Consider the following 23,315-nt stretch of genomic DNA (forward strand, 5'->3'; position numbering starts at 1 on the left):
AGTCTCTTTTCTTTTTGCCTCTCCAATAAAAGATGGATATTTTTGCACATTTCTCTATGAGCGTACTATCTGTTTATGGTTGTAATTAATCACATAATTTAGGTGCCCCTTTTAATATGTTTATTATCATATGATTGATGCTTGTAGTACTATTCTATGTGTAAATTAAGTGGGTCTTAAAGTGTACTTCAATTTATAATGTCTGTTTTGTCAAACGACATAAGCAAGAGTGTGAATCCACTCTGTATTTTTATTTGATTTCATTTTTTATTGAATACCTAAGTGACTGGAGCCACATGTCCCCGCTACTCTGGCACCCACACTGCATAGACGTTGACAGACTTGTATGAATTGATCGGGAAAAGGTTTCCACTCGCAAATGACCTTTTAAGCAAACGTGGTTGTCACCAAAGCAAAGCACTTACATTTTTCCTTTTGCATTTAGTGGTTGTTGCAGTTGTTCTTACATAACTTAAGACATTAGAGCAAGGCAAACATTTTAAAAGAGAGCCAATCACTCCTATAGCGCTACTGAATTTGGCTGTTTTTCTTTTTAAAAAACAGGAGAAAACAGAATTTAAAGACAAATTGCAGCAAAATGAGGGTTTTTTTTCATTCATTTGTTTATTTTTGTTGGCAAAACTTGTTGCTTGCATTATTCACAACTACTCCCAGCCCCAAATAATACAGACGTCAGTGATTTCACTTGGGGTGTTTCATCGCACTTCATGCAGCTACCTGTGGAGCCACAAAAGCTTTATATTTGCACGGCATCATGTTTTTCATGTTCCCACCTGCAGTCCTGCATTATGATAGTGTATCTTTGTCAAAAATTAAATATCTGTGCCACTTGATATTCCCCTAGAAATTAATAACTGGAACAGCAAGATACAGTTGGATAAGAACTGATCAGTGTGTGAGATTTGTAATACAAAAACCCCCCCAAATAATTAAAAAAAAACAACCATTACAAGTCAATTCAAAGAAAGCTAATTTTATGACAGCATTAAAAGCATTATGAGACCTGCTACAGCCTGCTGATGTTTAGTTTACTCCTGTGTATTTCAAAGTATCGCTTCAGTCATTTTTCCAGTCTGTCTGTCACAGCCTTTTACTCTTATGTAACAGGAAGTATATCAGGTTGTAATTTTTTTGCCTATCCACTCATGATTTTCACACCTTGTGTCAGTCATTATAGTGATTACATACAGTGTGGTTATGAAACAAGCACTTGTACAATTACAAAATGAGAAACAGGCTTCATCCAATCAAATACTCTATACACCTGTGCAGCCTAGCAGTATTGTTAGAGCCTACCCATATGACAGATACCCAATGAAAACTCATATCTACAACTACAGCCACTTAAGAATAGTAAGTTAACCTAAAATGCAAGTCTTGGGAATCTACAGACTTCACACAGAAAGGCCCCAGTGATGGCTGCACAGTAGACTGAAGTCATGTGACAGATTTGTGTTTAGAACTTTTTTGACTATTTTAAATTGAATAACAGTAAGCTTGGTAACAATGATGCCACGACTGCTCAAGGTTAAATATTGTAAAGTTAGGTGATCGGCAGAAAACATTCCCATTCTGCTTTTCTCATTCTCTCTGCCATACTGGCATTATCTACAGCACCCAGGCCTTGATGCCATGCTGGCAGCCAGACCCTTCTGTCTCTCTGGGGGTCTCAGACTTATCAGCATTCAGCTGGGATACTGCTGCAGCAGGACGGTGCAATGAGGCCACTGTGTGTGTGCATGCATATGTGTGTGTGTCAGGTCAATGTTTGGCCAGCAGTAAGTTCAAGCTGAACCTGAATGAATTTCTCTGTGTGCTAGGCTATGGCAACTGCAGGAACAGGCTGCATACTGTCACGAGACAGTGAGTGCCTGAGCTGCAAAAATGAGTTTGGAGTTAGCTTGGTGGATGCAGAGAAGATGCAGAAGAGTGACATCTGCATTCCTGAAAATAGGAAGATTCATTGTGTAGCAAATGAAGGCAAACTGAAAAGCTTCCAAAGCCTGGAATATATTAATGCATTTAACCTAATGTAACCTGTTACTGTTAACTGGCCTTGAATGTGACTGTGAATGGTTATCTGTTTCTCTGTGATACACTGAGATACACTGGCAACCTGTCCAGGGTGTACGCTGCCTTTCACCCCATAACAGATGGCTTAGACTCCAGCATATTTCATGTCTTTTTAGATGCTTTTTGTAGGGGCGAACATTTGTGAAAAAGGGAGATTGCATATGAATATCATAGGACAAAATCTACAGTGTTGTACCCACTACTGTATAACCGAAATTCAACTGCACGTCATTTTGGATAATTAGACTGAAGCTTAGTTTGAATGTGAATTAGAGCTTTGATATAAATCCCTGGTCCATCTGCAAATGAGAATGATATAAGTCTAATTTGTAGCACAACAACTGGTGAAAAAAGTTAATCAAACTTCCCATACAGTTTTAAGAAGAGCTCTAATCAGGCAAAATACTTTAAATCAGCACCTCTCCACACGAGTAGAACTATCAGTTATTCAGAGTCAAGTTAATGTCTAGTTAAAGTTAATTCAGCTGAATGAAAAGTAATTAATTTGCAATCATGAACCCACACAGCTAGTAATGCATTTTGTATGTATGGTGAAAACTATCAGTGATGTGTGGATGAGGTTGCCTGTGTTGCTGTGCCTCTGCTACTTCATTTGGATGGCAAGAAAACAGGTGTCTCGTACGATTTTTGTTGTTCCTTGTATTCCTTCACCATTATCTCTGCTGTCAAAATAAAACATCCCATCTGACTCTATTGCTAGCTCCCTTTCTCCCCGCTCACACGTCAGAGCCGCACTGTTTTACCACAGAACCTTGCTGGCATGCAGCTTCTTGGGTTAAAAATGGAAGCACAGGAAGTGTGTGGTCAGGAACCTCGGTTGACCAGCATTTATCACTTTGATATGAACATGGCTGTTTTTGGTGTATAGAGCATGTTAGTATAAATGCATGCATGTTTTTCTATAATCTAAATTGGCAACATTTTGGAATGTTTTGCGGTGTTGTTTTTCTAATGTTTTTATTTACTTATGGAGCCTAGAAGGTACTATCCATATCACTGTTATCTGGTGACAACCTCATATGTTCACAGTGTCAACTGTCAAAAAGCCAAGAAAAGGTTTTACATGACTGCACAGCAATCTGTGAGGGATTTTCCTTGCACACCAGACTATTGTAGAAAGTTTGAAACACTTGCACTAAAACTTAACACCTTTAGAGACCACAGGGAGACCAAAGTGAACAACTAAAAATCTGCACTAATGTTTAATTAAAGATGCCGAGAACAAGCAAAATGCAGTTTGTGAAGTTAAAAAAAAAAAACTAGTTTGTTTTTTTAAAAATAAGTTGTTACCCTATGCTCATAATAAGTTATATTGGATGTTATAATTAGTAAACAAACAGCAACAAATATACTTTAGACTGGATCTCATGCCTTATGTATCATGCATTACCTGGTTTGTCGTAGAGGAATAGGCAGAGAGATGCATAAAAATGGATCAAAGGTGTTGCTCTGCTTAAGGCAATGGGGGCACGTCAGAGAAGACCTGGGGACAGAGAGACAGACAGCTTTTTTAATCAAAAGGTATCAATCCATCCATCCAATCATCCATCCATCATCCATCCATCCATCCAATCATCCATCCATCATCCATCCATCCATCCATCCAACCAATCATCCATCCATCCATCCATCCATCCATCCATCTTCTTCTGCTTATCCAGTTCAGAGTTACAGGTGGGCTGGTGTCTATTCCAGCTGTCATAGGGCAATAGGGAGAGTGCAACCTGGATTGCTAGTATTTTGCAAATTTATTTATTGGTTAAGGTCAAGGTCAAATTTATTTATATAGCACATTTCCAGACATACAATGCTGCACAAAGTGCTTAACAATATAAAAATGCCATTAAAAATAAACAATGTAAAACAATAATAACAATATAAAACAATGAAAGGGCAATAAAATAATTAAAACAATAACTAAGACTATTAAAATAAGACCAAAATGCTTGGGTCATAGTGTGTTAAAAGCCAGGGCATAAAAATGTCTTTAGTAGTGATTTAAATTGATCAAGTGTTTGTGCAGATCTAATATTTAGGGGAAGACTATTCCAAAGTTTGGGACCTGCCACAGAGAAGGCTCTATCGCCACAAGATTTGAGATTAGTCCGTGGGATGGACAGCATTAATTTTGAGCTAGACCTCATGGTTTTTAATTTTATACTTTGTTTGACCTCAGCTAATCATGCTTTTTTTATGTAATTGTCTTAAGAAATTTGCAAACACATATTTTTTACCCTCTACAACACTGTGAGGCAGCTCACAAGCATTAAATATTCCAAAGATATTTAATAGCAGAAGGAATGGTGATGGGGGTTAAAGTAGGGGAAAACCTGAAAACAAAGGCTCAAAAATAAAGGGCAGCAGGCACAGGAGGCCGAAAGGCAGAGCAAATAAAAGTTAAGAACAAAGAGACGAAAATAAAAAGACAACAAAGTGGGAGTACAGATTAAAAACGAACAGAAGGCTGGCAGCAGGACAGTCAAGTTGACAAAAGCTACGAAGCAAAGCCGATAGAGAAAAAAGACACAGAAGGGACCTGTCGAGGTTTCTGAACAAACAGAAGTGAAGATGATCAGAGTGGAGGACTGACACGAGGATAGAAACCCAACATGCGGGCCTTTAGCAACAACAATCTACACTAAAAAGCAGATATAAATGACGCTGTTAAACAAATAAATGCATTATGGTGAGCATGCTTGTTAGCTTACTGACCAAAACTTATACACATTTTTCAGCTTTGTTTTTTCCTGCAAGGCTACTTATAAAGATGGAAAGCATGACAGTTTCCCAGAAAAGAATCCAAATTATTTTGCTTGCCAAATCCGATTTTTTTTTGACCCTATGCGACCCATATCCGATCATGGTATGACAGTGTGAACGGCACAAATCCGATATTTTCAGATCCGATTTGGGTCACTTTCGTATGTGGTACTGAATCCGATACATAGCCGATGTTTTAGAAAGCGACTGCTGTTTGAACGGTCATGTCGCATCAAATCCGTCTTTTACGTCACTGACACGAGACAGACGCCAATTATCAGCGCCTGCGAAGACATCGTGAACGCTTCCTGGCCATCCAGCGAAACTCTTGGGAAGACAACGTGAACATTTTATTTGTACTGTATAATCTGCAGATTCTGACAGAAATCTGCAACTATCCTTTGAAGCACCGCTCCTCTCTAAAACAGCAATAAGGATAATTATTAGGTTATTTACATTATTATATAAATAACAAAATAACTTAAAGCAAAAATTGGGAAACGTAAAGTCCGAAGTCTTTATATTAAGGGCCATCAGTCAAGCAATACTGTTTGCTCTGGGTCTAAACAGAGCGCGTTGTGTGTGACGTCTTCTTTGAGCGGGACGCTTTGAGCGTTCACACTAGAGCGCGTTGCTGTCGCATTTTATTTGTAGTGTGAACAAGCAGACAAAAAAAAAATCGGATTTGATCAAAAAATCGGAATTGAGCATTAAGAGACGGGAGAAACACCCTTCAGCAACGTGTTATTGGTGTTGATGTTGCATAGTTCATCCACCAGGGGACACTGTGCAACTACTGTGATGGGAGCACACCTGAAAAATACCACCAGATAATCTGAGCATATAGGAGCACATAAGTAACTACAACTAAAAAAAATTAATTCACCAAATACCCATACCAGCAGTATTGGTCTTAAAAATACCATATTATAGATCACACTAATGGCTGTGTGTCCAGGTGTTTGGTAGTCATCATCATGTTTTTGCTGTAAATATTACCAGGAATTGTTTGCAGGATGTGTCTACAAAAATAGGCTGTAGTATGGCCCACAACCCTCTGCCAACCAATAAGTACATGGATATCGGCATGAAAGTACAGGAAGTACAGCAAATTACCAGTTATGCAAGGAATTTTCTAAGTTTTTCCTTTAGTTTGAAATCCACAATCTAGCCTCAAATAACCTTTTGTCATTCTCTACACGTAAATGCAATCTAGCCTCTTATGTGGCAATCAAAGAAAAACACCATGTTCAGTGTGTTCTAGTGCCACGTAATCCTCTCATAGTGTGGGAATGTAATCCTATTATTCATTTGAGATAACTGAATGTAATTCAACAGCTTTGCTCAGTTTATGAACTCATTTTGAAGTTGTAGCCAATATCAAGGCGCTTATTCACACTGTTTTCTATTCAACCAGTTTCTCAGAACTAACTCAACAGAGCGGAGGAGAATTACAAGAAACCATTTATCTCCACCACAGCGAACGCCATTATGTTTTATAGGTGTGAAACTGAAAAAGGCTTCTGAAGAGTTTTCTTTTTAGGTAGTTAACATTTCAGAGGGTGAGTGTGGATAAAACTCAGAATTTGTTTAACTGGAATTGTTTAATGTGTTTGCTGTTTTTAAGTCTGATTGATGCTGCTTAATGCTCTCTTATCACTGACAGCATTCAGGGTGTGTGCACATTTACGAGCGCGTGCGTTGCCAGATGCTGCTACGTCTTACTACGATTTGTCAGTTGAGCTGTAAAGATGTTTTCAGAGATGCAAACTTGTCAAATATACAAATACGATGGAAAAAATAACAGTTTTTAAACTCCACATTTCCTTGCTGTCAGTGCTCAGCCCAGTGTGCTGCGGCAGCCAGCCTCAGCCTAAGACTCACTAATGATGCCAGTTTGTACTCGGCAAAGCAGACTGACAGGCTATATTCACAAAAACACAATGTTGTGCACCCCCCCCCCCAAAAAAAAAACAAAAAAAACAAAAAAAAAACTTGCTTGCGCTTACATTGAAACGTGCACGCAGGAAAAACCACACACAAACAAAAAGCATCACTTAAAAAGCTCGAGGCTGGCAGTGTTTCCAGTCTGGTGAACGATATGAGAACTTTATCTGCTGATGTCTGTGCATGTGTGTTTGTGCGTCTGACAAAAAGCAAGCGTTGTACAGCATCTACAACGCTCAGGTGCCAAATCAAAGGACCACCAGTCTTTAGTTTAAACCAGACACCCGGAGCTACAACACATACACCCACACACATGCACAGCAGCAGCTTCCTTTATTTATCATCAAGAAAGTCGAACCACCCGGCATCCCTCCGTCCTGCTCCGAGCTATATAAATAACACTCCGCCAGCAGCATCTCAAAACGTTATGCGGTAGCACGTTGCCTGATTCCAGCATTTTTCATACTGTTATTCCAAACTGGGAAGCTTTGCAGCACAACGCCAGAAATGATATAAAGACGGCATGTGGCTGGAACAACAGGTCAGGATACGGCTATATGAGCATAAAAGTCATGTGATCTAGAAAAAGCACTGTGCATGCTGGTGGAAGGCAGTGCTTTCAAAAGTCTGGCAACAGCTGTAGCTTCATTTTTCCTGGAAGTTTCAATTTTTTGAAATGTATTTCTGAGCACAGTCAGTTACACACACACACACACACACACACACACACACACACACACACACACACACACACACACACAGAACTAACAACAAAAACATCACTGTTTAGTCACTGCAGCAGCTGCCTTTATCTAAATACTTCCTTTCATAAAGTCTAGAGTGTGATTCTAGTAGGTTCAGTTAAATTGTTAAGTGATTTATTTTATTTATTTTGTCTTCTGGAAAAAAGGCTCCCGTCTGTTACACAGCAGCAGGATTACTCTGTACTCTGAATCATGGTTTGAAAAGTTTGCCTTCAGGGCTTTTTGTTTGTTTTTCTTTCAGATTATTTTTAGTTTTCAATCACATTTTTCGGACATCTGCTAAACCCATCCACAGCATACCTGGGGCTGCAATAAACATCATAGTTCTCTATAAGTCATTGCTTCTACTGGGACTGAGAGAGAGAAAGCAAGTTCATTTTCTTCTGTCTGCCTTTCAGTCAGTCAGTCAGTCAGTCAGTCAGTCAAGTGTCACAGGCTCTGGGCTGGAGAGCACTCTTATTTCTCTAAGAGAGAGTACAAGTGGAGACCTCCTGTCAAGGGAAATTAACTCAGCTAAAGGACTGCAGAGATTCTCTCGCACATGCTCACATTTAAAGTCTCATACAAACTCTCACTTTACTAAGTATTAATTCCCAGACCCCCCAACCGCCCACCCCCACCCGTAGTTTTAGAGAAAATTGCCTCTGTGTCACCTGCATACATATGAGCTTCGTCCTTCCTACCTGAAATAAATGATCCATACGTTTCTTCATGTTAGCCCGTGCAACAAATAACGGAGGGAAACATGACTGCACTTTCCCATTTTTCACTGCTAAAGCAGTTTTAAAAACTAACTGTAAAAGAAAAAAATAATAATGCAACAGATTTTGAGCACTGCAGCATTTTGAATCATGGCTTCTCGTTCTTTCTTTTTAGCTTGGCTAGTTTCAGGTGGAAATTCATTCTCTGACTTTTTGCCTCATGTATCTTAGTTTGGGTCAGCCAGAGATGTTCACTTCATTCACATAAATTAATAAAGTTTTAAGGAAGGCGAGATGTTCCTGTTAGTGCAGCTGGAAAATATTTTTTTTAAAAGCACTAAATATTAATGGACCAAATTAATACTGCAATTCTACACGTGAGATGTCTGAACACAGAGACAAGATGTGCTGAAGCCTTTTTTAAACTGATCTGTATCAGCTGTGATCTCAGATTGTTAAAGATATATCCTCTGCTTTCAAAACATGCCTATAACATAATAAAGTTCTGTAGAATGTAGATAACATGTTAAATAGATTAAAAATAGACGTGATCCAACGACAACCATCTTATTAGTGTTTTTAATTTTAAATGAGCAAAATTTAGGCACACAGTTCTGCTACCTTTTCCAAATACACTGCTATAAATAAGTACCTATAAGTACCTTTTAACCTCATTAACCCACCCCAAATACCAATTCTGTGGCCTGGTTTGTATTTCTGTGACAGTTCTTTTCTGTCCCTCTGCACACATGGAGTGTTTTAGCTGATGTTCAGGGTAAAACTGCACCACATAGTGCATTTATATACAGTGAAGTGACTCCTGTGGTATCTGCTCCAACTGGCTATGTGTGCACCAGTATGTGCGCACACACATATGCAGGGCTGGATGTCACAGGTGATTTTATGGTGGGTCCCCACTAAAGGAAAAATGCCTGCTTTAATGAGGCAAAACTCCAGAGACGTGAACTTCTATTTGAGTCTTAGAGGGAAAACTTAACCAGAAACTTTTGTACTCCGGGTCTTTCTATGATTAAGATAGTACACATTCGGCACAAAATACACAAAATACATTCACTTTGGACAGTGGAGAGTTGTTCATGGTATATGAGCTCTGACAGCATAATGTGATAACGTGGCTTATACACTAGCAACATGAAAAGATTTTCCTACGATCAGGGTATGAAAACAAACTGTGATATTTGTCCCAGCTACTATGAAAAAAATGTACTGAATGACATAATCAATATGACATGTTGTTACCACCTGAGCCTGGGTTATAGCATCTGTGCATTATGCAATATTAATTCAGCAGTAATCATCACACAGACAAGATCACCTTGATGGAACAACACTAGTCAAGTAGAGCAGCTCTCAGTGGAAACAAGTAGATGGGTGACTATGGAGTGTCAATAGCTGGGCTCAAGTTGGGCTCAATGTAGGCTGTTTTGATTCATACCTCTGTGCAAGTATTCCTCCATCAGAATACAAAATTGGTTTATTTGATGTGACAGAGTACGCTAAAGAGGGATAAAAAAAAAAGAATATTTGTGAGACATAAAAATTATACGAAGGAAAAATTCAGGTCATTAAAAAAAACTAATACAACTAACAGGTGTGAGCATAGGTGACATCTGTTGTATTTATTGTTTCATTACAGGCTGTGAGAAAATGTTTAGTGTAAAAAGTTGCAGAGATGTAATTTTCAGTTCTAGCAGTAAAAACAATTTAGGTTTGCTGTTTCATCCACTCCAAATTACAATGTGACTTTTGTTTTTGCTAACTCTAAAGGAAAAAGAGATCAAAGAATTGTTTTCGCTTGATAATGCCCTGCGCTCAATGGCCAGCACCCACTTCAAAGTACAACAGGGAGTGGGGTGGTATCAATGGGAGGAACACTGCTGCACGATGCTGCGCTCGAAGTAAGCATTGTGGGTGGTGAAAGCATCAAAAGTCATATTTTCAGCAGGCACTCCGCTCTGCAGCATGGGTCGACCAGACAGATCCCCCCAAGAGGACAGCGTGAGTACATTCCAAACCACAATGCATCTTTGGGGGTAAATAGAGCTCCTGCAGACCATCTTTGAAGATGAGAGGAAGTTTGCACTTCCTAATGGGACGATGAGTCTTCAAAGGATATAGTATAAAAGTGCATGACTGGTAGAGAAAACTTGGGTATCACTTTATAATGATCACGGTTAAAGAAAAGGTAAGTAGATGGCTCAACTTCAGTTCATATTTTCAAGTGACAATGACTATAAATGTCAAAGTCTCATATCAGCTACAAATCAGAATATTTTTATTACACAACCTAATGCCATAAATAAAGAAATTATATGCATTACCCCCCTCTGCATTTAATCATGAATTATTATGACACTCTGGCTCTCTTTACAGGGTGCCTTTTGTCCTGTTTCCCTCCCCCCACCCCGAACAATCCCTGAGCCTGGTTCTGCCAGAAGATTCTTTCTTCCTGCTAAAGGGGAGTTTTTCCTTCCCACTGTCTCCAAGCGCTTGCTCATAGGTCATCTGATTGGTGGGGTTGTCTCTCTATTATTGTAGAGTTTTGACCTTGAGACATTGGGGTAACTCCTGTTGTGATTTGGCCCAATATACAAATAGAAATGAATTGAATAAATGTTTATAGATTAAATATTAGTTTATAGTTTATTAGCGATGGTTATTATGATGTGTTATAAACTCCTTACATTGGACTCACATCTTTTGTTCTCCGTTAAATTTTGTAAGTAGATCAACATTTTAGTTTTGCTTTTTTAAACATTTGTGGGTTACGTCTGTTAGCTTATCTTCAAGGATATATAAAAACAATGATTTGTTTGCCTGCATATAGCTTTCAGTTTACTTTCACTGATCTGAAGACATGAATATCATAACATAACAATATTATACTTTAAAAGCTATAATATTCCTTCACAACAAATCTACATCTAAATAAAAGCCACTGCGATAAGAGAAAAGTAACCTTCCTTCAACTATCTTGTTCATCTAGCCAGAGACTGAGGCGCGGGCTTTCCGCACATCTCTCTGGCCATTAAAAATAGATGCCACAAAATTGAGAGTGACAGACGGAGGAGAGAGGGAGGCTATGACAAAGACTCATCTAAACACAGCGGCACAGCCGAGCGACTTGAGCACCAACTCCCACACAGGAAACCCAAACCCCAAGACAGTCTTCGCTCTAATCGCAAACATTTATTCAGATCAGACAACTCCACTAAAATTTCTCTGAGGAGCATCTCTGTAAGATATAAAAGGAACCGGGAAGAAAGCGCAGAAGGAAGGAAAGCGCGAACAAGCGAGGGAAAGGCCAAAAAGAAACATGCCTGTGTCGTCCTTTTCAGAGGACGACACAGGCAAAAACAAAAAAAAAGTGAGTGACGGCTCTTTGGATAGTCTACGTTTGGAAGGAAAGTGACTCCTTTTTAACCTGTTGGTGACACAAAGAGGAAAAGTATATGGAGGAATAATGCTCCAGACTCAGCAGACTAAAACTCTGATATGAGATAAGAGAAAATAATACAAATGGATATGAGGAATCTTTACACAGTAGGAGGTCTGATGAAACCCAGAGCACAAAAACAAATACTCAACTCTCCTGGAATTTTTCTTTACTTATTAACTGAGAATGAGTCACAGGGAAAGCAATGCATCAGAGTTTGGAAATAAATCAAAGCTCACTGGTTTCAGTTATAGCACTACTGATTTAGGTGATATGTTTTCTAGTAGAAAGACATTGGTCAGAAAACAACAAAAGAACCTGTCAGTGAAAATTTAGTGTTTGTAAAATATTTTCAGCTTTTCAACAATTGATTAACGAATTGATCAAAAAAAGAGAAAAGATTATTAGTTTTAGCCTGTACAAAATGTGTATTGATCTGTTACTAGCACACATGGCCCTGCCCCCACTGTCTCACATTTCTCTATTTTAGACAGCTTTCTCAAACAGCCTCTAGTCCCACAGCTGTAAACTTTTTGAGTGATGCAGTTACATGTGTTAGCTTGGTCGTTATTACACTCACTCACACAAACATGAGCAGAAAACAAACTTTATAATTAGAGTTGTCAAAAAAAATCAACACTCACAGCGATTGATATTAAAAATGACTACTGAATCGGTTGCTCATGCAACAGTATCTCTGCCTCCACGCTGCCTCCACGCTGTTTAGAATACAATGTCACACGGCATGGTTGCAGACAGGCAGGCCTTCACTGAGTCCAAAACATCCAACGACACTTTATGAGGCATTTGAGAGGTCAGTAAAGCTTTTGTTTCGATAACACTTCAGTGTTAAAAAGTTATAATAAACAGTAACCTGACTGATGCACACGTTCGCCATTTAACTATTAGCAGTCTTTCAACAGCAACATAATGAAACGCTAACATTAATATGGCAGCTTGACAGCAAACGTTATCAGTCCTGTTCATCTATAACATTAATAGATGATACTAATTTGACAGAATAACAACACAGTTATTTGTCTCTGATCAGTGTTAAGTTTCCCCTTAAAGTTTCATATCAAAGCACAGAAAAGTCTACTGAGAGATTAGCAGCCAACCCAGACAGACAGACAGATGTGCATGCATGCATGTCTGGCACTAATGGTATATCTCGCATGAATGATATTTTGTGTCATACATTAGCACAGCTTCACTATAGAGTGCAATGATGTTAGACAGTAACTGTCCAGTCTTTGCGTTGCGCTCCTTCTTTTACAATCTATTTCATTCAAACCAGAACCAGAAAACAAAATCAGTCCATTAAGAAGCAGCCATGCCTTTCTTCTTTAACATTAAAAATGATGCCAGGATACAGTGGAACCCAAGCTAATGACTAAAATTGTGTTTGTGAACAAACACTCACACACACAAGACAGATGGTGTATGTTTGTGAAAGTGTAAGTGTGTGGCATATAGACCTAATTACAGCCACTCTTATGCAAGGAGAAAGCATTACCCTGCTTGCACTCACAGACAAAATTCTCTTCTCTTTGTCTAAATATAGCTGGGATTGTTCTCAAAGGGAAAAAAGGAGGAGAGAGGACATGCTGTATGAGAAGGGTATGAGTTGGAGGAAAGAACAAAGTACACTTTGTAAATGTTTCAGTAATAACGTGTGCGTATTAATGCGTGTGTGACTTGTAATGGCAAAATGCACAGTTCCTCTAATCAGCTTATGAATTAGCGTTTGATCTAATAAACGTTCAGGTGTGTGTTGATGTTTTAGTGTGAGAGAGAAAGAGTGAATGGAAAAGACAAAGAAGAAGAGGTCTAAGTAGAGCGATCTTCATCTCTACAGCTGACTCAATGAGTAGATACAGTGCCAAGTTATTTTAATTAGTCGCTCTGAGAGTACTGCGGGAGACGATGGTCTTCAGGGATAGTCTTCAACAGTAAGCATTCAATCCATCATCTGCCAGTGAAGGAAATGGATAATCCCATGAATGAATGACTGCTTAACTTAACAGCATAATGGTCAGAGCCTAACCTTTGTGTTGACCAGCACAAATATGCTCCAGGTCAACTGTGCGTGTTAGACCAAACATGACACGACAGCACTATTCTCCAGAGTGTGATCAGCTGTGAGTCAGAGAAGATTTAACTCAATCCATGTCCCGTTTCCAGAGTACCGACAAATGGGTGCTAGTAAATTATTTGGAATTTCACATTGGGGACAGGTTTTTTTTAAAATGTCCCTCTTCAACCCAACCCAAAGTTTAGGGTGAAATCTGACAATCTTCTGCAGCTCATGCCCAACGTAAAATCCTAGCTCTGATCATCACATAAGCAGAAAGTAAAGTTGTAAGTATTTGTGTTTTGAATAAGCAATTTTGATGATCTAAATACAGTGGGGCAAAAAAGTATTTAGTCAGCCACCGATTGTGCAAGTTCCCCCACTTAAAATGATGACAGAGGTCAGTAATTTTCACCAGAGGTACACTTCAACTGTGAGAGACAGAATGTGAAAAAAAAAAATCCATGAATCCACATGGTAGGATTTGTAAAGAATTTATTCGTAAATCAGGGTGGAAAATAAGTATTTGGTCAATAACAAAAATACAACTCAATACTTTGTAACATAACCTTTGTTGGCAATAACAGAGGTCAAACGTTTACTATAGGTCTTTACCAGGTTTGCACACACAGTAGCTGGTATTTTGGCCCATTCCTCCATGCAGATCTTCTCGAGAGCAGTGATGTTTTGGGGCTGTCGCCGAGCAACATGGACTTTCAACTCCCGCCACAGATTTTCTATGGGGTTGAGGTCTGGAGACTGGCTAGGCCACTCCAGGACTTTCAAATGCTTCTTACGGAGCCACTCCTTTGTTGCCCGGGCGGTGTGTTTTGGATCATTGTCATGTTGGAAGACCCAGCCTCGTTTCATCTTCAAAGTTCTCACTGATGGAAGGAGGTTTTGGCTCAAAATCTCACGATACATGGCCCCATTCATTCTGTCCTTAACACGGATCAGTCGTCCTGTCCCCTTGGCAGAAAAACAGCCCCATAGCATGATGTTTCCACCCCCATGCTTCACAGTAGGTATGGTGTTCTTGGGATGCAACTCAGTATTCTTCTTCCTCCAAACACGACGAGTTGAGTTTATACCAAAAAGTTCTACTTTGGTGTCATCTGGACACATGACATTCTCCCAATCCTCTGCTGTATCATCCATGTGCTCTCTGGCAAACTTCAGACGGGCCTGGACATGCACTGGCTTCAGCAGCGGAACACGTCTGGCACTGCGGGATTTGATTCCCTGCCGTTGTAGTGTGTTACTGATGGTGACCTTTGTTACTTTGGTCCCAGCTCTCTGCAGGTCATTCACCAGGTCCCCCCGTGTGGTTCTGGGATCTTTGCTCACCGTTCTCATGATCATTTTGACCCCACGGGATGAGATCTTGCGTGGAGCCCCAGATCGAGGGAGATTATCAGTGGTCTTGTATGTCTTCCATTTTCTGATGATTGCTCCCACAGTTGATTTTTTTCACACCAAGCTGCTTGCCTATTGTAGATTCACTCTTCCCAGTCTGGTGCAGGTCTACAATACTTTTCCTGGTGTCCTTCGAAAGCTCTTTGGTCTTGGCCATGGCGGAGTTTGGAGTCTGACTGTTTGAGGCTGTGGACAGGTGTCTTTTATACAGATGATGGGTTCAAACAGGTGCCATTCATACAGGTAACGAGTGGGGGACAGAAAAGCTTCTTACAGAAGACGTTACAGGTCTGTGAGAGCCAGAGATTTTCCTTGTTTGAGGTGACCAAATACTTATTTTCCACCCTGATTTACGAATAAATTCTTTACAAATCCTACCATGTGGATTCATGGATTTTTTTTTCACATTCTGTCTCTCACAGTTGAAGTGTACCTCTGGTGCAAATTACTGACCTCTGTCATCATTTTAAGTGGGGGAACTTGCACAATCGGTGGCTGACTAAATACTTTTTTGCCCCACTGTATGTACTAGTTTAGGCTGATTCTCAATCAACAGCTTTAAGTCTGTCACCGTCTTCCTACTAATGCTTCTTCTAATCTTTTTTTTTTTTTTTTTTAATTTGGATAGAGACAGTATAGACACACGGGAAAGTGGAGAGAGAGGAAGACATGCAGTAAAGGGCCGCAGGTTGGAAACTATTCCTAGTGGGAATCAGGACTTATGATACATGTAAAAAATTATAATAACTTTAATTTAAATTGTTCATTTTTTAACAGGTTACAGAAGTTTTCTTTTCTTTTTTTAAAAAAAATCTTTAGTTTTAGCCCTTATTCATCTAGTTTCTTATCAAAGCCTTACATAAAGTAGCCTCTGGATGTGACTTCAGAGCTGCAGATTTGTGACCCCTGAACTAAGCTAGACTTCCCAGTGTCAACAAACACATCATAAGAATCCATCATATCATTTGTGACAATACTGGTATCATTTTTGCGTGATAAAGTGCAATATCATGATATTATTGGTCTAATGTTTTCTAATGTGCACAACAACGAGAAAAGCACAGCCAAAGTCACATGTCCACCTTTGATGAAGATTTAGTAACAAGAGACTTCAACATCTTCCAATGAAGCACAATGCTATGCAAAATATGCAAAAAAACAAAACAAAAACTTGTTTCACCACTTGAGGCAAAAATACACCATGGAATGAATATAAGCAGGCTGGGAAGTCATGAAAAGAGCAGATATGAGCAGCTGGTGATGTACATCCCAAAACTAAACAAACTGAGCCTAACTGGGGCACTTGCTAGTTAGACTCTGTATGACAGGAGGCGTAAACACGAATGGAAATAATTCAAACAGTGGAAAAAGAGGATTTTAAGCAACTTTTTAAGCAACTGAAAAGAAGGATGGAAAATGTCCTCCACTTTGTTTCCACTTAGAAATGCTCTCCTATGCACTTCTAAATGGTAAATGGACTGGTTCATGCAGTATATAGTGCCTCATTCATCCATTAATACAAACACTTTCTTCTATGCTTAGGTGCTTTCTATCGAAATTTTGCACGACAATGCATACAATCACATTTAAAACATATTTCAATTTTTTTTTCTGTATCATCATTATCACAAATTTCTTGTAATACTGTGATACATTTTTGCGACTTTATTGCCCACCTTTGGACTGCAAATGTTTGTCCACTTGAGCTTAAATGTAATGGGCAAACATTAACAACTTAAATACTTAAAATACTTAATACATAAAATTTTGCATAAACTGACTTAAGTTTTTAAGTAAACATTTAGCTTTGCAGCTAAAAAACACTAATGAGCCATGAAAAAAGGCGTCCTCCTATTCCACACAGTCCTCCTAAATAAAATCTCATGTGCTCAGACACATGTCCCTATTGCCAGTCTTGGCAGCCGGGGGTCAGTCCGCCAGGGCCTCCGCTCCTGGCCGCCACCCGGCACACAATGCACCCGACCCCTATGGCGCCTCCTGCGGGTGGTGGGCCTGCGGGAGGATGGGCCCATGTCTCCTCTTCGGGCTGTGCCCGGCCGGGCCCCATGGACTAAGGCCCGGCCACCAGACGCTCGCCCTTGGGCACCCTCCCCGGGCCTGGCTCCAGGGCGGGGCCCCGGTAACCCTATCCCAGGCAGGGTAAACTGTTCCCTCGGTGTCCTTTTCATAAGGGTCTTATGAATCGCTCTTGTCATCGGGTGAGGGCCTCCAGCTCGCACTGGAACGGTTCGCAGCCGAGTGTGAAGCAGCGGGAATGAGGATCAGCACCTCCAAATCTGAGGCCATGGTTCTCAGCCAGAAAAGGGTGGAGTGCCCACTCCGGGTCGGGGATGAGTTCCTGCCCCAAGTGGAGGAGTTCAAGTATCTCGGGGTCTTGTTCTCGAGTGATGGGAGAAGGGAGCCGGAGATCGACAGACGGATTGGGGCTTCAGCTGCAGTAATGCGGACGCTGCACCGGTCCGTCGTGGTGAAGAGGGAGCTGAGTGTAAAAGCAAAGCTCTCAATTTACCGGTCGATCTACGTCCCTACCCTCACCTATGGCCACGAGCTGTGGGTAGTGACCGAAAGAACGAGATCGCGGATACAAGCGGCAGAAATGAGCTTCCTCCGAAGGGTGGCTGGCCTCTCCCTTAGAGATAGGGTGAGAAGTTCGGCCATCCGGGAGGGGCTCAGAGTAGAGCAGCTGCTGCTCCACATCGAAAGGAGCCAGCTGAGGTGGTTCGGGCATCTGACAAGGATGCCTCCTGTGTGAGGTGTTCCAGGCATGTCCCACCGGGAGGAGGCCCCGGGGCAGACCCAGGACACGCTGGAGAGATTATATCTCTCGGCTGGCCTGGGAACGCCTTGGTATTCCCCCGGATAAGCTGGAGGAGGTGGCTGGGGAGAGGGAGGTCTGGGCCTCTTTGCTTAGGCTGCTGCCCCCGCGACCCGGCCCCGGATAAAGCGGATGAAGATGGATGGATGGATGGATGGATGGTGCTCAGACACAGTATGGGCCTAATTCACTAGCACTCTCTCTGGAAGCCCAGTCATACATATCATGCATTAGTGACCTATGTTGCAGAGCAGCTATTATAGTGATGTTGAATCCACTGGGAAAAAATGACCAAGTGTGAGGTATCAGAAAGCAAGCACTCTGCCAGAGTTAATCACAAAAAATTGGGATTGATGAATTTATATATATTACTCGCTTATTTCTCTAATAGAAAAGGAAACATATCACTGTCTGTGAAGGTTCTCAGTCATCTCGTAGTCTAAGGAGCTTGGAAAGAAAAGCGCCTGGACTTCTTCTTTAAGCTCAACTTAAAGAAGTCCAGATGCTTTTCTTTCCAAGCTCCTGAAACATATCACTGTATATTTTGCTACATGCAGAAACATACTGTACTGGCCTAACTGCTGATGACAGCATGCCTTACAGTCATGCATAAAAGACATTCACAAGTTTCAATCAGGCTTAGTAACAAGGAGCTGAAAAGATTACTATCTTTATGGGCCAAGACTACCTTTCACTAATATGTTTTTTTGTGTGTGTTTCTTTTTTTATTCTAAAAATAATCTCTCCCTTCCAAATACTAAGTTATTTCTCTTTTAGATCATCTGACTATCCAATCGAATATTAACTTAAAATAAAGAATTTTTTTTTAGTACATCCTGATATTCACAAGGGTGCAGCAAGTTTACATTGTTCAGCAATCAAGTGAAAAAATGAATGTTCAAAGTGATGTTATTGTAGTCCACCACATGTGCTGACAAAGTTTCTCAAAGGTCTAGAGGCAGTTCCATTAATGGATCTATTAAACTAGAAAACCTCAGTCACTGACTTTCCGCTGTGAATGAAGGAATAAGAGCCAGAGGCCACTACTAAAGATAAATCCCTTAATCCTTTATAGGTCTGTCCGACCTACTTTTTCCCAAGGTACTGATTTTTATCCAGAGGAGAGAAAATACATTGTCACTTTAGCCAAAGCAATATATGTTTAAAAGTATGCATTTCATTCTGTTTATTCGAACACAACCCCAGGACATTGTGTAACCGAATGTTGCATAATTGGTGAGATACCTGGAAGAGTTTCCAGAATCGTTGTCAGCGTAAGTCTAAGAGTGCAGTTGAAACTATCTGAAGCTTAAAGGCCAACAAATAAGGAACATTCATCCAGTCACCTGATGCTACAAACATTATTTTAAAAACAAAGTTCTTTAACACATTTTTACATCTGTGCTTCTCACCTGTACTGAGCCTGGAAGTGTTCGTGGACAAAACTGTTTCGCCCTCGAGGTTGCTGTATGCTGGCTACACTGGGACTGGAAGCATGATCCAATGGACTTCCCCCCTGTAAACATGGAGAAGACAAAAAAGAACTGAAAACTGTTCTATAATATATAATGTTAAATAACCATACATTACTTCCTTATGACATTACTACAAACGACACTGAACACCAGTTTCTGAATGCTGTATCATTCACTTCGATTTTAAGAAGCATCCCATCTACAACACAGTGCATTTACTCTGTTCAAATTGAGAGTAGCTATCACTAGCACAGGAATACATAAATAAGCTTCATACAAAAGGTAAAACTCGATGCCAGGATACAAAGTGTCTCCGGTGTTACTTCATCAACACCGACAGATGCTGATGCAAAGCAGAGGGGAAAAGTAACCAAATTCAATGGCAGCTACGGGTAATACAGAAGATGCATTTTCCCTGCCTTATTATTGTTATGTATCTCTAGGAACGAGTAAAATGAGTCAAGAATCATTCACATGCATTGTAAGTGGCTACATTAAACTACAAGATGATCAAAATGATTAGATGAAGAGAGATGAAGAAAGAGTGAGACAAAAATTAAGAATCAATCCTATAATGGGTGCAGTCATAAAATATTTGAGCAGGAAATATCTATTGAAGAGAATCAAAGTTTAAATGGTTAACCACAAAACAGTCAACACAGACTAGAGTCACAGGAATATTTGAGGATGCCAAACATCCTCAGTGTCACGCTGATGTCTGCTGAATAAACTAAATAGCAGCAATACTCCCACATGCTGTGTCATACACAGCAGGAGGGCAGAAAGACTTCAAAGATAAACAAAAGTATAAAAGAATGATGCCAATGAATAAAAGATCACAGCAACAGATTTCTGCATTTCCATTGTGTGTAACTATTCTTAAAAACGTAGCTAACATTGGGTGGTAATGGCGGACTTAACACACAAAAGAAATCCCAGGTCTGCAAGTACATTTACTTCTATTCAGGAGTTATGCACGCTGGTGTCAGTTTGCTTTGAACGAGCAAGGAGAGAAATGCTGACGTGTTTTTATTGTTGCTGTGCTAACCACTGAGGAGGACCCTACAGATCCCTCCGACAGTACATCAGTAGCATTCTAAAAAGTTTGCATGACAAGGCTAATTTTCAGAAACCAAACTTTACTTGCAAAAGTACATTGTCCTTTAATTCTTAAAGAAGTTACATTCTTTCTTTACACTGTATTTCACTATAAGAACACTTACACAGATATTTTCATTCATTTCATCTAGTCTGTTTACCACTTTGTGATGTAAATGATAGTAATTGTTTTGTTTATTCAGGATCATGTTTCAAATCTTTCCTTTTGAGAAATCATTAAGTGCTACACACATGCTAATTAGACAACACAGTGCCGTAGTTTAAACCCTCAAGCGAATCAAACATTAAGCAGCAAACAAAGTCAGAGTCCACTGAGAAATGAGACTTTCTGCACCCGGTCTTGGGCCATGTGAAATAATGACAATCCAACTTTGATGAAGCTTTTCTTTTGTTCAAACAAAATCCAATCATCGCTGCTCTCACTCTGAACAATGGGCAGCTTTTGGCATCTTTGAAAACTTTTTTCAAGGATGGCTCTTTTCCTGAATATTTAATGAGGCACAAGCACAAAGCCCAGGAAGCATGTGTGGCAGTTTGTGTTTTTAAAATCCATCTCAGCCCTATTTTTAGACGTGGCCTTGTCTCTACTTTCATGTTTGTCTATTAAGTGGATAAAAACTTCATCCTTTGACTTACTGCAATATGTAATTGCAATATCTCAGTATTTTTGAAAGGTGTCTTGCTATAAAGGAAAACCACCAAGTAACCTTTTCAATTCAAGTAAGTAGTAACAGAAAGTGATGTGTACACAGTAGACAAATGTGCCTTTACTTCTGAGTCAAGCTTTAAAACATATCAGTTCTAATGGACAGCTTAGAAGGGGAGTTGTAGAGATAGGAAAGGTGACTCAACAGAACCTGGATACCACATTTTTTCCAGGTTTGCACCTTAAACCTTACGTAATATTTAACAGCACAAAATTGAAAGTCAACTTAGATATCTTTGGGACTCTAAGTTCCACAAACAACATAGGTTTATTTCAGTTTTTCCTGAACATAAAATACTGTTAAAGAAATAATTTTTAAAAAAATATTAATACTCTATAATTCACATATGAATCATCTCTCTTGGCATATCCCAAGCTAGGCTGTGACTGACTCCCCTTTTCAGAATTTTGTCCTCTCTTTTTTTCCCCTTGCATCTCTTTTCTTGAGGACAATGGAGAACAATCCTCACACCCTTAGAGACAGACTAGATTACAAATATCGCCATGGAAACAGTGGCCTCATTCCCCTCAATGAACATGATGGAATGGGGAACTTTTTTATTAGCCACAGCGTCCCCTAAAAATAGAGAAAAAAATGCAGTGATTGTGAAAGTTTAGACTGATACCAATGGTTAAAATAGCAATTTGGCTTATAGTGTCTTACTGATATTTTGTTTTCTGTTTGTTTGCTTGGTTTGTTTAGTTAGAGCAGTTTTTCTACCTTATATGTGAAAGAAATTAATATGTGTTCATTGTGGAAAAAATAATAGCATTGACAGTATTATGATACTGCCTTTTAATGATCACAAATTAAAAATTAAAAGTTTATCAGACTTAATCCCAGATATAAGAAACACTGGAGATAATAGAAAACTTAACTAGTGTAAGAATATTTTTCACCAACACAGTGATTCCCATGGAGCTATTAGCTGAAAACACTGTATCTCAGCACGGTGTGCAGCATGTCCTCAACAAAATTTGAGGAAAGTTATGTCCTTGAGGAATTGGAAAAACATCTATCAAAGACTGGATTCATCTGACGCTTTAACTGATCATCATTCATCCATCAGAAATGGCCTCAGTTGAAGGCTAGCTATCAAGATGTCATTCTTAAGGAAGGGAAATAGGTAGAATACCAAATTACAAAAGAACTGGACTGAAAATCAGTGGCAACAGACCTTTTGGAGTGATTAATCCAAATTTGAATTTTTCTTTCAGATTATTGTCAATATATACAGAGGAGGTCAGGAGTGAGGTACAACTGTAAGGGTCTACAGCAGGGGTGCCCAATCCCGGTCCTCGAGAGCTACCGTCCTGCAGCTTTTAGATGCATCCCTACTCCAACACAGCTGATTCAAATGGTTTGATTACCTCTTCAGCATGCCATCGTGTTTGGCAAAGGCCTGATAACAAGCCATTCATTTGATTCAGCTGTGTTGGAGTAGGGATGCATCTAAAAGCTGCAGGACGGTAGCTCTCGAGGACCGGGATTGGGCACCCCTGGTCTACAGTCATCTGTAAAACACAGTGAATGCTCTGTCATGGCTATAATCTTGATAGAGAAGGCAAAAGGCAGCCGACATCCAAAGAAGAGCTTTGAATTTCCTCCAAAAGGCCTGAAGAGCTGTTTCTAAAGACTATTTAAAGAAATGACAAGAAAGCTCTAAGAGTCTAAAAGTCTAAGAGCATTAAGGCTGTGAAGAATTAAGGTGGTATTAACAATACTGGCTTTCAAGCTCGTTAGAATTGTGAAACTCTGTTTTTGTCTTATGTATTGTATTTGCATGTATCCTTGCAGCAACAGATTTCTGCATGTCCATTTCCAATTTCTTTGCAAAACATATAGACATGGGGGATAGCTGAAAGCATTTGCATAGTACTGTTCACTGGACATAGCATATCAAGGGCTTTTTCTCAGAGAAAGCACGACTCCCAAAATGATAAA

General features: G+C 39.8%; 1 protein-coding gene across 1 annotated transcript in view; it reads right to left on the minus strand.

Moving 5' to 3' along the window:
* usp43a (ubiquitin specific peptidase 43a) overlaps positions 1–23,315 on the minus strand; it is a 122,857-nt gene that overhangs the window by 65,295 nt on the left and 34,247 nt on the right. The window contains exons 3-4 of the mRNA XM_085277241.1: positions 19,483–19,586; positions 3,506–3,598 (exon numbers count right to left, since the gene is read on the minus strand). Of these exons, the coding sequence (XP_085133367.1) occupies positions 3,506–3,598; positions 19,483–19,586 (197 nt within the window). The remainder of the gene's footprint in view (positions 1–3,505; positions 3,599–19,482; positions 19,587–23,315) is intronic.

The sequence above is a fragment of the Mchenga conophoros genome, linkage group LG6 (genome assembly GCF_057382185.1).
Source record: "Mchenga conophoros isolate Kocher_MC1m ecotype Shallow Benthic linkage group LG6, M_conophoros_male_GT1.1, whole genome shotgun sequence".
NCBI lineage: Eukaryota > Metazoa > Chordata > Actinopteri > Cichliformes > Cichlidae > Mchenga > Mchenga conophoros.